This window comes from Nicotiana attenuata, unplaced genomic scaffold (genome assembly GCF_001879085.1).
Source record: "Nicotiana attenuata strain UT unplaced genomic scaffold, NIATTr2, whole genome shotgun sequence".
NCBI lineage: Eukaryota > Viridiplantae > Streptophyta > Magnoliopsida > Solanales > Solanaceae > Nicotiana > Nicotiana attenuata.
The window spans coordinates 478,936-493,175 of NW_017670694.1; the positions used below are offsets into that span (position 1 = coordinate 478,936).

At 32.4% G+C, this 14,240-nt stretch overlaps 2 protein-coding genes across 3 annotated transcripts; both read left to right on the forward strand.

The window, feature by feature from the left end:
• The first annotated feature begins 2,008 nt into the window (after window positions 1–2,008).
• On the forward strand, window positions 2,009–4,767 carry LOC109242379 (transcription factor ORG2-like). 2 transcript variants are annotated; one of them, XM_019409241.1, is made up of 3 exons: window positions 2,009–2,348; window positions 3,303–3,656; window positions 4,609–4,767. In XM_019409241.1, exons 1-3 carry the CDS (start codon window positions 2,028–2,030, stop codon window positions 4,696–4,698), a joined length of 765 nt encoding a protein of 254 aa, XP_019264786.1. In that variant the 5' UTR covers window positions 2,009–2,027; the 3' UTR covers window positions 4,699–4,767. The 2 variants fall into 2 exon arrangements, with proteins under 2 accessions (XP_019264786.1, XP_019264785.1); XM_019409240.1 differs by lacking the exon at window positions 4,609–4,767 and having other exon boundaries at window positions 3,303–4,056.
• A 2,534-nt stretch (window positions 4,768–7,301) lies between these two features.
• Window positions 7,302–8,424, forward strand: LOC109242377 (Golgi resident protein GCP60-like). The gene is made up of 2 exons (XM_019409239.1): window positions 7,302–7,357; window positions 7,921–8,424. The coding sequence occupies exon 2, from the start codon at window positions 8,011–8,013 to the stop codon at window positions 8,422–8,424; it is 414 nt and encodes a 137-aa protein (XP_019264784.1). The 5' UTR covers window positions 7,302–7,357; window positions 7,921–8,010.
• The last annotated feature ends 5,816 nt before the right edge of the window (window positions 8,425–14,240 follow it).

A 14,240-nucleotide genomic window follows, 5' to 3' on the forward strand; every position in this document is an offset into this window, starting at 1 on the left:
TTTGCTAGTACTACTTCGTTCATATTCTCGTTTGTTTCCTTGGATTTAGTTTTTTAAATATATTATCGTGCTATTACTTGTTATCGGTACCCTTTTCATATTCTCTGTTGCTATCTTCGATTTAGTTTTCTAATTATTTGTCTTGCTATTACTTGTTATCATGGCTTCCTTCACCTTCTTTAGCCGAGGGTCTATCGGAAACAGTCTCTCTGCCCTTCCAGCTAGGAGTGGCAAACAGGCGGATCGGGTCGGATATGGTTCGGGTCGAAAACGGGTAATAAAAAAACGGATCAATTTTCGGAAAAGGATCAAATATGTCCCTGTACTATTGAAAATAGTTTAAATATATCCTTCGTTATACTATCTGGTTATATCAGACCCTACCGTTATACTATAAAATAAATATACCCTTATTTTTAACAGAGTGTTACGTGGTTGCACCAGATAAATTGACCCACTTTTTGTTTTAACCCGGTTCACTTACAAAAAATACTACCTGACCCAAAGTCCCACCCCACTGCTTCTCTCTCTCTCCTCTTTTCCTCATCTCTTCTCCTCACCTTACTGTTATTCCATGGCCGGAATCTCCACCGGCGAGTTCGCCGTAAACCATGGAAACCTTCAGATTTGTCACCTCACACCTTCTCTTCGCCTTTCTCTATATCTATATTCACATTTATATACGGATTTGGAGAAATACATAAAAGAGGCTGGAGATCTGAAAGTTTTGGGTCTAGATTTTACTGGATCTGACCGGAAATACATTTTTCCGGCGAGTCATTTGCTCTTCTTTTTCATATTCTCCTTTTATTTTACCGATCCAGAAGGGAGACGAAATAGATAGCTGAAACTCCGACTTTGGTGTTTGATCGGAATCTTGCCGAAGAATTTTTCGGCGACCTTTGCGCACATGTTCCCTCTGACCGTGCTCCATTGTCTAATGCCTTTGTAGCAGTGTCTCAGCCTCTGTTGGCTTCATTTTTTAAAACCAAAATTTTGGGTTGTGGTTTCGAAATTAATCTAATTGATCTTGGGATTAGATTTTTGGAAATCTGCCAGAATCTTGATATCCAAACTTATTAATTGCCGGAGAAATTGAAATTTTTTGCTATTGCCATGGTCTCATCACAGTTTTGTTATTGCTTCATCGGGTTACTTTGTATGTTCTATTTTGAAGCTTCTGTACAATCCATTTTTTACTGTTTTGGCTAATTTATTCACAATCATTTATTTCTTGTTTTTGTCACTAACAAGTGAACCTTGGGACGGGTAGTTTTTTTTGTAAGTGAACCGGGTTAAAAACAAAAAGAATGGGTCAATTTAATCTGGTGCAGCCACGTGGCGCTCCATTAAAAATAAGGGTATATTTGTTTTATAGTATAACGGTAGGGTCTGATATAACCAGATAGTATAACGAATGATATATTTAAACTATTTTCGATAGTACAGGGACATATTTGACCCTTTTCTGATCAATTATCCTACCCGACCCGTATTTAATACGGATAAAAAACAGGTTCACCGGCGGATAATATGGGTTACCCATATTATCCATGACTTCTTGTATATGATCACTTTTGGGAGAATTCTTAGTCTTCCCAACTTGAGGAACCCCCAATTTGAGACTTTACAAATATAAAAGTTAGACCCATTGGTTATCCATTGGTTACTCATTGGTTATCCATTTTCTAAATGGATAATATGGTTCTTATCCATATTTGACACGTTTTTAAAAAGTACATTATCCAACCCAATTTTTAGTGGATAATATGGGTGGTTAACTGTTTTCTTTTAACCATTTTGTCACCCCTACTTGCAGGGTAGGGTTAAGACTGTGTACATCATACCCTCCCCATACTCCACTTGTGGGATTATACTGGGTGGTTGTTGTTGTTGTAACATATCAAAATAAAAAAATTAAAAAAATTTAAAAAAAACATATGAAGGGATACAGCAGTTTGTATAAATACGGAAGAGAGTCACTCCCCAATTTCATAGGAAAGTAATATTATTTGTCCTTCAACAAAATGCTAGCTTTTTCCTCTTCTATTTTTCCAAACATGAGTAGTGAATGGTCCTTTGAAGAAGCACAAAAGTATGATCAGCAGAATAATTATATTCTACAAAATGAGAATACTAACGACTTGTTTGAAGGTTTACATATTGATAATATTCAATATTCTCCTTCATCTTATCAGCAACAATATTACAAAGAAGATAGCTGTGATAATCAGTCATTAATGGCAAAGAAGCTAAGCCATAACGCAAGCGAGCGTAATCGACGGAAGAAGATGAATTTCCTTTATTCCACTCTTCGTTCTCTGCTACCTCCTGCTAATTTAAAAAAGGTACAATCCCTATATAAGAATTTTATCTTGTAAGTTGTAATACAAAATTCCCTCTTCGATACATCAAAATCAAGTGTGTATTTATCTCTTTAAGTACGTTATACGTAAGAAAATAATTTAGTTTACATACTAATTGCTATTTATGTGTCTCTTTATATCAGAGATTTAAGTTATATAAACATATATTCTTAGCATATTACTTGCTAGTTCTATTACATTACCAATTAGTACGCATGTCCCTATTACATTTTTATTGCGTTATGTGGTTTAGTTCGACTCGGGCAGTGGCGATTTCTAAGGGTGTTCAAATTTGAAATAAATGGAAAAAGAATTCAGACAAAAAGTGTTCAATATGTGTTACATACCTCTAAAACGTGAAATTTTATCTATATACACAGTATAATTTCTCGACGAAGAGTGGTCAGCTGACCACCCTTGTGACCATGTGGCTTCGCCACTGGCCTCAAATATTGTATTCCGTGTTGATATTTTTTTGTACTACTTATCCTTTATTTCCATCTTTTTCTTTTCTCTTCCTTCTCTCTTCCTTTCTTGCTTTTCTTCTTCTTCTTCTTCTTCTTGTTCGTCTCACCCTTTCCGAGCCGAGGGTCTATTGGAAACAACCTCTCTACCTGCATTAGGTAGGGATAAGGTTTGGATACAGACTTCCCTTCCCAGACTCCACCTGTTGGGAACATACTGGTTTTGTTGTTATATTGTGATGAACTTATAGTGACATGATTGTGTTGAAAAAAATTCACAAAGGGTAAACGTTTTTTGTCAGACGTGACTCAAAGGACGTACAAGGTTAATCAATTAGAGAGCTAGATACCTAATTAGGAGATTGCAAAGAAGATATACAACAATGATTCACATCACCTAAACTTTGGTTTTATAATTCATAAATCTAATTTAATTAAGTTGTTTAACCTTTATATGTTTCTTTAATTACAGAAAAAGCTAAGCTTTCCAGCAACAATATCTTATGTGCAAGAATACATACCAGAGCTGAAGAAGGAAATAGAGAAGCTAAGTCAAACAAAGGATTTGCTTTTATCAAAGAAAGCTGGTTCATTAGTCCAGCCTAATAATATTAATCAGAGAAATACAACTTCTTCTGCATCTTCAATATCTATCTCTGCAAGTCCACTCTGTAATGGGCAGGTTTTGGTACAGATTTCTACAACTCAGACAAGTTTTCCAATTTCACAAGTATTCCAAACTTTAGAGGAAGATGGGTATCTTTTGCTAAATGCAACGTCCTTTAAATCTTCTGGTGAAAAGATTTTTCACAACTTGCACTTTCAGGTAATTGGCATTTTCTTTATTTTGAAAAAAGTTCTCCAAAACCAAATTGGAGTTGGGTTAATTTCACTAGGGTCGATATGTACAAGTAAAGTCACATTTTTTTTCTTCTTTTTGTAACTTTAAAATAAGGGGAATTAGTCCCTCAAATATCGACCATTATGATTTATGGTTAAGCACATATAATATTTAATAAATTAATATGTGCACTTTTGATCCCTCTGACAGTGAACCTAGTGCTAAGCCATCCAATTATCAATGGGTTGTTAAGTTTGTATAGTTACTCCATATTTGACGGTAATATACTTGTAAAAATAGTCTAAATATCACATATTGACTATACAAAGGGACCAAAAACACACATATTAATTAATTGAAGATTAAATGTGCTTTGCCAAATATTACAAAGATCAAATCCAGTATTTATCAATAATTGAGGGATCAACGGCATAATTATCCCTTAAAATAATAGGTGGTAAGCATTTTTTAGCCCGTTTGGACATAAAATTTTTTTACTTCTTTTCGAAATCAGTGTTTGGCAATAAAATTTTCAGTTTTCACTTGAAGATGAATTTTGGAATTTTTTGAATTGAAAAACTTCAAAAAGCTGTTTTTCAAAATTTTCACTCAGATTACTCACAAAACTTCAAAAACAACCCAAAATTATATTCATGTCCAAACACAACTCTAATTTTCAAATACTATTTTCAATTGATTTTTTTTTTTTTTTTTTTTTTTGGGATTTTACAATTCTTATGTCCAAACGCCCACTTACTTACTGAGCAATATAATTTTGTTGAAGTAGCTAATGTGAGCTACCAAAGTAAGGTCTATATATGCACTTAATATGGGTGGTTGTTTTTGAAGAGAAAAAACTTAATTTCTTAAAAGCTTTAATTTATGTGACTAAAAGAAACTATTGACATTTTTCTAAGTGATTTTTTTAATATTCCAGATGCAAGGGACAGTTGGAATGGAGATTCAGAGTCTGAAGACAAAGCTTTTAGTAATGTATGAAGAAAATCAAAATCGTAGTTTAACTTAAATTTTCAGTTCTGCTAAATAATTGTCAACTGCGCGTTGATAATAAATAAAAGTTGTGTACTTTCGTTTATTGTTTTAGAATCTAAATAACTCCCTATTAAAACATCTTAAATACTACATGAAGAAAAATAAGAATACTTTAAAACAGAAAAATGTTAGAGACACTCCTTGCCATGCTCATTAATATTACACTCGCCTAATTTTGCTTCGGGAATCCAAAGTTTTATTTTCTTATATCATGGGTTGAATTTTGAAACCCAACTTATCTATTGAACCTATGATGATATCACATTACTAAAACTTAATCATAAATCTAAGGCTTAGTAGTTACCATTCTACATCACAAAATCAATTTTGGCAAGTCGAATTTTCCTCCAGTTGCTACTTTAAGGGTCGTTTGGTTAGAGCCTAGTGTTGGGATCGAAAATAGCAAAGCGTCGTGCGAAAGTTAACCAAACCAATGTTGGTGACGATAAATCAGACAAAAAACAAAATATACTAAAAAAGCATATTATATGGTTTGGTCAAGTAACCTACATAAATCTACTACAGTAATATTTATTTACTAAAATTTTTTAAAGAATAATTTTGTTCTCTAAACAAGTCTCTCTTAATGACTACGTTGGGGAAGTTAATGTTGTTGTGAAAGATGAATTTTCAATTTATAAAGGTCCACAACTTTTTTCTACGAGTAAGGGGTATGTAAATATGAAAAAGATCTATATGTTCCTTTCTAGAAAAAGTAAAATCAATTATGGTAAACTCTTTTCCCTTCTTTCAAACAAAAGTAAAATCCAATATAGTAAGAAAATTAGGGCAGAACTCTAACAATTATCCCTTTCTGGCTTGATTTTTTTCTTGACAAACATAATTCACCTTCTTCATATGATTCATCATTGCTGCTTGGCATGGTTAAAAGTCGGTTGGGTTGAAAAATCGGAGCCCTGCGTGTTAAAAGTGAGATTGGATTAAAAATATTGGAGCCCTGTGATAAAAGTGAGCAGGATTAAAAATAGGAGCTCATACGTTAAAAGTAAGCATGAGCTAAAAATTGGAGCCCATGCGTTAAGGTAAGCAAGGGTTGAAAGTGGAACTTATGCGTTAAAAGTAAGCATGAGTTGAAAATTGGACCCAACAAACAGGAGTTAAAAATAATTTTTTTCTTAAAGATGCAGCAACACGTATATTGAAAATATATGGTTGAAAATGCATCTCGATATATAGTACTGATCACACTATTTTTTTTTGGATAAGAATAATATTCTATCGTCAAATTGGTTATAACTTGATATGAACCGCCTGGAACTTACCACTTTTAGAGATCGAAAATAACAACGCATCATGCGAAAACTAACAAAGCAAACTTTGGTGACGAGTGATAAGAAAATATACTAAAAAGCATATCATATTAATATGGTTAGGTGTAGCGACCTACATAAATCTACTAACATTTATAAAATAAAAATATTTATGAGTGTAAATTCTCTCTTAAACAAGACTCTCTTAATGATTATATTGTGCACAATCTTTTCCTACAAGTAAAGGGATATGAAAAACAAATCTATATTTTCTTTTCTACAAAAAGTAAAATGAATTATGGTACACCCTTTTTCCTTCCTTCAAAAAAAGGTAAAATTCAATATGGTAAGAAAGTCAGGGCAAAATCCTAGCACCTAGAGGGAAGGAAAAATAATACCATAATATAATCATGTGCAAAATAATATAGTATCTGGTTGGAGGACTAGAAAAACTACATCCCTTCACAACTAACGATGGTGTATTTGGTCGTACAAGAAAAAAATTAACTAACGCATGGATAGCTAATGCAACTTTTAGTTATTGATAAATAACATCACATTAATTATGCTAGAATCTATGTATAATTTTGTGATGGACACAATGTGGAGTAAATACACATGCTAGTAATACTAGGATAATAGTATTTAGAGCTCTAAAAAGCGATCTTAGAGTAAGTAATTCCTAAATAACATTCTATATGGTATTGTTAATTGCATAATAATTCTTACTATATTATGCACCGCAAAAAAAAAAAAAAAAAAAAAAAATTCTGCTATTATTCATCGTATAAATATTCCCTTCATTATAATATATCACTACTAGAAAAATGCAAATTTCCCAGGGAAATTTTCCACAGATATATTATCAGTGGCAGTTCCCGCTGAAATGTAAAAAAAAATCAGTGGGAAATGGAAAAGATTTTTTTTACCTTTTTTTTAAAAACGTTCCCACAGACTATAGGTGGGAACTAGTTGGCGCAAAAAAGCACGCAGTTTTTTTCCCACCGAATCAGTGGGATGTCATTAAAAATAAAATTATTAAACTATATCCAGTGAAATAGTTGGAATCCCGGATAAAAAATTATTTTAATATTTTCCACTGATGCGGTGGGAAGCGCAAATTTTCAAACTTTGGCAAAAACCGCGAGCTTAGAAAAAAATTCACCAAAAAAATTAAATTTATATAAGACAATTCCCACAAATATACCTAGGGAATCAGTGGGAATATCTTTCCTTACATTAGGCGTATATCCCTTATTTTCTTCTCTTCTAATTTTCACTCTCATTCTTCTCTTTCTCTCTCATTCTCTTGGCAGAAACCTCCATTCTTGCCCTAGAGCTTTCACTCATGCAAAATCACAGGTAAGTGACGCCTCTCTCTCTCTCTCAGTCGCTATCCCCCCTCCCCCTTTCTTTCTCCCTTTCTGATTTTACCCTAAATGGCTAAAAATCTAGGGTTGCTCCATGAAAATCTAGCTTTTGTGTGTTCTTGAATTGAATGCAATGTATATACTAATCACTTGTATTACCCCCTTAATTTCTCACCTTGTTTAACTGTATCTTGTTCCTGTTGAAAAAGGGGTTAACGATTTTAGAATATGTTGTGTCTTTGTTCAGATCCAAGTTATTATCTTTTTCTCTTACTTGGTAAGTTTGTTTCTTTAGCATCTGCTTACAACTGTTTGTGTTTATGTAGTATGTAAGTGTCTTTTTGTTTCTTTAGCATCTGCAATCTCCTCACATTCTGTTCAAGAACTACTACAAATTAGCAGTTAGCCATAGAGACATGTTCTCGACACAGGACCTAAGTTTACTTCACTTAATATTAGACTTATAGAGATAATTACTCCATCTATTAAGATAGTTTCACTTAATATTTTTCATTAATTAAATTTGTTCATATAATAGTTGTAACTTTTTTGCAGGATACTTTCAAACAATTCTTGGAGGAGTTCATTCAAAGCCAACCAACTGATGATCAAGGAAAGCCAATCCAACCATCCGAGGAGAATAATATGGACTTGTGGATTAAGGCGGCCGGTGGCGTACATAAACAAAGAGTTTATGTCCTTGGATCAGAGTTTAGTTCTAGTCGTCGGTCTTTTGGATCTGCTGGCTCTTCTTCCTTAAGTTCCTCGATTAATCAGGATGAGTTTGAGCTATTGAATAGAAGTATAGCAGAGATCACTGAGTTGTATGCAAAGGAAAGGATTGCACGGGAGGAGAAGGCAAAGCGAAGGGAGGAAGAAGATAGGCGGAGGGAGGAAGAGGAGAGGCGGAGGGAGGAAGAGGAGAGGCGAAAGGATGCTGCATTTACACGTGTCACTGGTGACGTTGAAAGCCTCAAGGCCCAGCTAAACTACCTCTTAGCATCTGGTGCATTTCCTCTACCACGTTCTCCATCACGCTTTAACAAGACTAAGGAGTAGTTTCTTTTATTAATCTGATTTTGGGTGGGACTATGATGTTGGATATTATTTATCAATTGGATAAGATTGAATGCTGAATTTCTTATTTGAATGTTAGTTGTATTATTGGTTTCTAGTATTTTCAGTTTTGGTTGGTTGTTAATGAATGAAATGGATCGGAAGATGCTGATTTTTGTGTGTGAATATTTAATTGTATTTAGGTTGTTGGTGGTTGTATTTTTTATTTGTCAGGTGGTGCAGTATAAAAAGCAGCATCGTGCACAAAAAATAATTTTCAGATTTCCCAAGGAATTGCCACTGATTCCGTGGGAAGGTTCGTCACTTTAGTTACAGAACTTGCATATTTCCCACTGATATCGGTGGGAAAGTTTATACTTTTATTTTTCGAATTAACATATTTCATACGGATATCGGTGGGAATGTTCATACTTTATTTATCAGAACTTGCATATTTCCCACGGTTATCAGTGGGAAAGTTTATACTTTATTTTCAGCTCCCCGTGAATTTTTCCCATTAATTCCCTGGCTAATGTATTAAAATTAATAAAAATTACTAATAATATTTCTCACTGATTGTTGGTGGGAAACTTCATTATTTTTCCTATTAAATTGTCTATAGGAAAACCGTGGGAAATTTCCCACCTCTTCTCTGGGAAGATATTTCCGACCAAGCGTTTTCTGGGTGACTCGTTTCCGACCAAGCTTTTTCCCCCGTATAATTTGAATCAAACTATCTTTTACTTTTTTGGTGAAACTCACGTAACTTTAATGAATGAAGAACAAGTTATTAGTTTGCTCAAAATTATGATGGTTTTGTTGTATTGGTAGGAAAGAGTGGGAGTTGAAGAAGGTGAAAAATGTATATGGAAAGTTGTTTTTTATTTGAAAACGGAGAAATATAAAGAAACTCACCAAATTAAAGCGTACTCCTATTAGATTTGTCAATAAAATGAATGTCAAAGATAATTTCAGCAAAGTAATAGATTACTGCACTTCCACGTTATACGTTTCCAAAGACATAATCATTTTTGCTTTTGTACCTTTAAATGTCAAATTTAAACATCGGCTAGAGTAGCAATGGACATCAAAATCGGGAATAAAAGGTAGTAATATTATGACTTCGTAGATGAGGATCTACTTTTAAACAGGCCAAAATAGGCCTCTTTGTCGATGAGTATTGCGATTTACTGAACGAAATCTTTGATTTTGTATGGAAGATTCTTTATTATTATTATTATTATTATTATTATTATTATTATATAGAAGAGAGAAGTGGAGGTTGACCAAGGGCATAATGGTCATTTTAAATATATTAGTGCATTGTTTGTTTGTATACTAGGCTTAAAAGTTTGGTTGTGGGTTCTTAATAAAAGGAAAAACCAAAATTAACGTGCCCATAAGCTATTAAATTCTTTAGGTGGACCTCACTTTCCATTCAACCTTCACTATCTTCATTAACTGCATTACTTGATTGTTATTATTATTTTTTTCAATAAGTACTTTTAACTAGAAAAATTATTTTTTTGATAATTTTATAATTCAAATGTTCACCTGATTAAAAATACTAAGGTCACATACATTTATATATGACAATTCTATTATCTCGTTAAGAAATATTATTTTATTTATTAACTATTTCAAGTAAAGAAGATTTCATTAAAAAAGAATTAGTGATAATGTATGTAGATTTACATTCAAATGTTATTATATCATTATCAATTGATATCATTTTATATAAATTTCTTATTAAATTGCAATTTCAATTGGAATACTTCATAAAATTCGAAAAAAATTATTTATGAATAAAATATAGTTTCAAGTCCCCTTTTTTATTATAGAATATAAAAAATTTGTTCAAATTGTATAACAAGTATCTCCTCTCTAAAATATGAGTTGAGAATATCTGAAGTAAAAATTAAGACAATTAGGGTGTGTTTGGTATGAAGGAAAATATTATTCGGAAAATATTTTCCAATTTTCCCATGTTTGGTTGGCTTAAATATTTTGAAAAATATTTTCCTTATGAACTCATTTCCTCCAATTGGAGGAAAATGTTTTCCTTATCAAGAGAAGGGAAAACATTTTTCAAAACTCCTTCTCAACCTTCCCTACCCTCACCAACCCACCCCACCGCCTCTCCAAAAAATGTTTTTTTTTTCAAATTTCAATATTTTCGTTACCACCCACCCTACCACCCCACCCCACCCCCTCACCCCCTTCCCACAAAAAAAAATATTTTTTTATTGCAATTTTAAATTTCTATTTTTTCGTTTTTTGGCACTACCCACCCCCAACTGCGTCCACCCCCCCCTCCCCGCACAAAAATAAAATATACTTTTTTTTTAAATTTCAAATTCTGTTTTTTTTATTTTTCTGCCCGCCCCAAAAAAATATTTTTTAATACATTTTTTAGTTTTAGTTTTTTTATTTATCGGTTTAAAGGTTCAAAATTTTACAAGTTCCAAAGTTATGAATTCGGAGGTTTATGTATTTTTGGAAGTTTACGGGTTAGAAATTCCGCGGTTTCGAAAGTTTAGCGGTTCAAAAGTTTATGAAAAATGTGGGTTCGGAAGGTTGTTGGTTTGAAAGTTTATGACTTCATGTTTATTATATCTAAATTATTTATAAATACTCTTGAGAAGTCAATTTTCTTAATTTGCGTACCAAACACCGGAAAATTAATAAGATTACTACTTGTTTTCCAAGAAAACATTTTTCAAGGAAAACATTTTCCGTTATACCAAAAACACCCTTAATTTGTGAATTTTTTTCTTTCAAAAATCGTTATATATTAGGAAGTATGAGAATTATCGTCATACAGGATTATACTTCTCCCTCTATGATGGAAGTTAGTTGAGTATATACTCTATTCAATAAGAATTCAACATTATATAAATTTCAAAATACAAAAATATACAATTAATTATTTTTAAAATAGTCTCAACAAATACTACTATTGTGATGAAAATTGCATTATACCCTAAATAGTATCTCAATCATATCAAATGAAACTAGAAAAAACTGCAATATTTCAATTTAAGGTCAATTTGATTAGTATTTAGAGTGATCGAGATATTAATTTATTTATAATATTATGTCATTCAACTAGAACAAATTAAAAATTTTCTTGTTAAAATTCTTAATAATTAAAAATCACGATTATTATTTAAAAGAACCAAAAAATAACTTTTCATCAACTATTTGGGAATAATATTAATATTTTTTATTATTTAAATTTTGATTAGTACAAAAGAAAAAAATAATGCATTAACACACTGAAAATACTAAAAGAATAAAACTATATATCATTCAACTTAAAAAATGAGAAAAATACATGACGACTTATTTTTCAACTGACTTTTTAATTACTACTTAATAATAATTAATTTAAGGCCTAGTGATGCAAAAAAATTTAAAATAAAAAAGGCCCTATGTAGAAATAATTTAAATTCTACTTGAATTATTATCTAATCACTGTATAATAAAGCATTAAACTCGACAAGTGTTTCAAAGTGATTGGTATAGTAATACGATTTTAAAAAAATTAAAATGCACATAATGCAAAAGATAAATAACAATACATGTAATTGTGGTTCTATACGTTATTACACAAAAGCCTATTCTCTTTCTTCTTTCCCTAAAGGCGTAGAAAGTGTGTAATTAACAATAGACCAAGAAATATTAAAAGGATGAAAACAAGAATAAAAAAAAATAACAATTGGGCCAGTGCATCGCACGGGTACATCATCTAGTATAATCTCTGAGTGTTAATCAATGGACGACGCCAGACACTGTCATATGTCAAATAAGAATGCCATGCATGTAAACGAAATTAAGGCGTAACTATTATAGAAAGAGAGGAAGAAAAATAGACAGCCGAAAATTATATATCTCTGAGTTATTTCTTTTACCACTTTTATTATATTGTTATGAACTATTGTTGGCTATTGGTATTGGACTCCCACCTTTGTCCCAGCTCGTCACTACTTTCAACCTAAGGTTAGGTTTGTTAGTTATTGCGTACACGAGGTAGATTGTACTCATACTACACTTCTGCACCTTGGTGGGAGACAGGTGGCGTGGCGTGTTGTGATTGGTGTAAATGAGATGGCTTGGATTGCCAACAGGAAAAAAAAAAGTTTGTTTGGGTTGGGTAATTTTCGGACTGGGCTTGAGTGATTGGGCCAAAGAAATTTAAGAAATGGCCATTTTACATTTGATTCAAGAATTGCAATTGTGGCCTCTTGATCTCTTAACCCCTTTTGAATTTAAGTTAAATAAATTAATAGTTTTCAATAAATATGGTAAAAATTACAATTATTAGTATATACTTAATTATTTAAAATTAATTATTTTTTAAAATACTCTATTTTCTACATTGTAACACTAGTTTTCGAATTTTCACATCATAATCTAATTAACTAGAAATTAAAGAGTAATTTATCAGATTGATTATAGAACCTATATAATGTATGTATAAAATTATTTTAATAATGTTAAAAATAGTGAATATGTTTGTAATTATATAATGTTAATATTGTATGATTAATTTTAAAATTAATGCTTGGTTAATTTGTGAGAAATAGATATTTATTACTAAAAAAAATGCTTTGAAAATAATTATTGTAAATCATTAAGTATAAATAAATTAATTTAAAAGGGGAGGGTAAAAACTGGCCGTCAACGCTCACCATCTGTGAGAGAACAAGAATAGAATGATTCAAACTTCAGCGATAGAGACGGCAGAGAAAGAAAGAAGTGACATTTACTAAAGTTCTATAGCCTCTAGATATAAGTACAGACGTCTCGGCACCGATCCTCCAAACTCAACTAAGCTTGGTCGTGACTCGTGAGACCTAGGCAACCTAGTGCTCCGATACCAACTTGTCACGATCCGAAATTCTAACCATGGGACCGTGATGGCGTCTAACATCCACTAGATAGGCAAGCCAACGTTAGCTAATTAATTAACTAATTTTACGGTTTAAAAGCAGAACAATGATAATAATAATTAATGACCGGTAAAAACTGAAATACATATGATAAATCCATAAACACCACGGTCTATACTAATCCCAAAAATCCGGAGTCACAATACATGAGAGACTAAAATACAACAAATATGGTCTAAATGAAATACATCTACTTGAAACAAGATAAACAGTAAAAAACAAGGTAGAAGGGGACTTCAGGGACTGCGAACGTCAAGCAGCTTTACCTCAAATCTCCTGGGCAACTCAGATCCGAGTGAACTTTTCTACGCGCCACTGGGACCGACACCAGGATCTGCCCAAGAAGTGTAACAGTGTAGTATGAGTAGAACCGAACCCATCTGTAAGTGTTGAGCCTAACCTCGACGAAGTAGCAATAAGGCTATGACAAGAATCTCACAATAATCCTGTACGAGCAATAAATAAAAGACAACAGAATATAAAGTAAACCAATAACTCATAAGAACATGACCCGAATGTCAACTAATAGAGGGCCCCAGAATAACATCATCTCACAATCTCATATCACAGTACTGAGATAATGCACTACAGCTACAAACAGTTATAACACATCATACTCTGTTGCGGCGCGCAACCCAATCCCAACATTTATCACAATATCCGTTGCGGTGTGCAACTTGATCTCAATTTCATATCAATATCTGTTGCGGCGTGCAATCCGATCCCACTATCAATTTATTTCAATATTGTTACAATGCGCAATCCGTTCCCAATATCAACTCATTAACATGAACAACTCAACATAAACCCAATTCCATAATCTCAGCAGAAAGGAAATAAAGCGTATAGAACCTCAAGGAACTA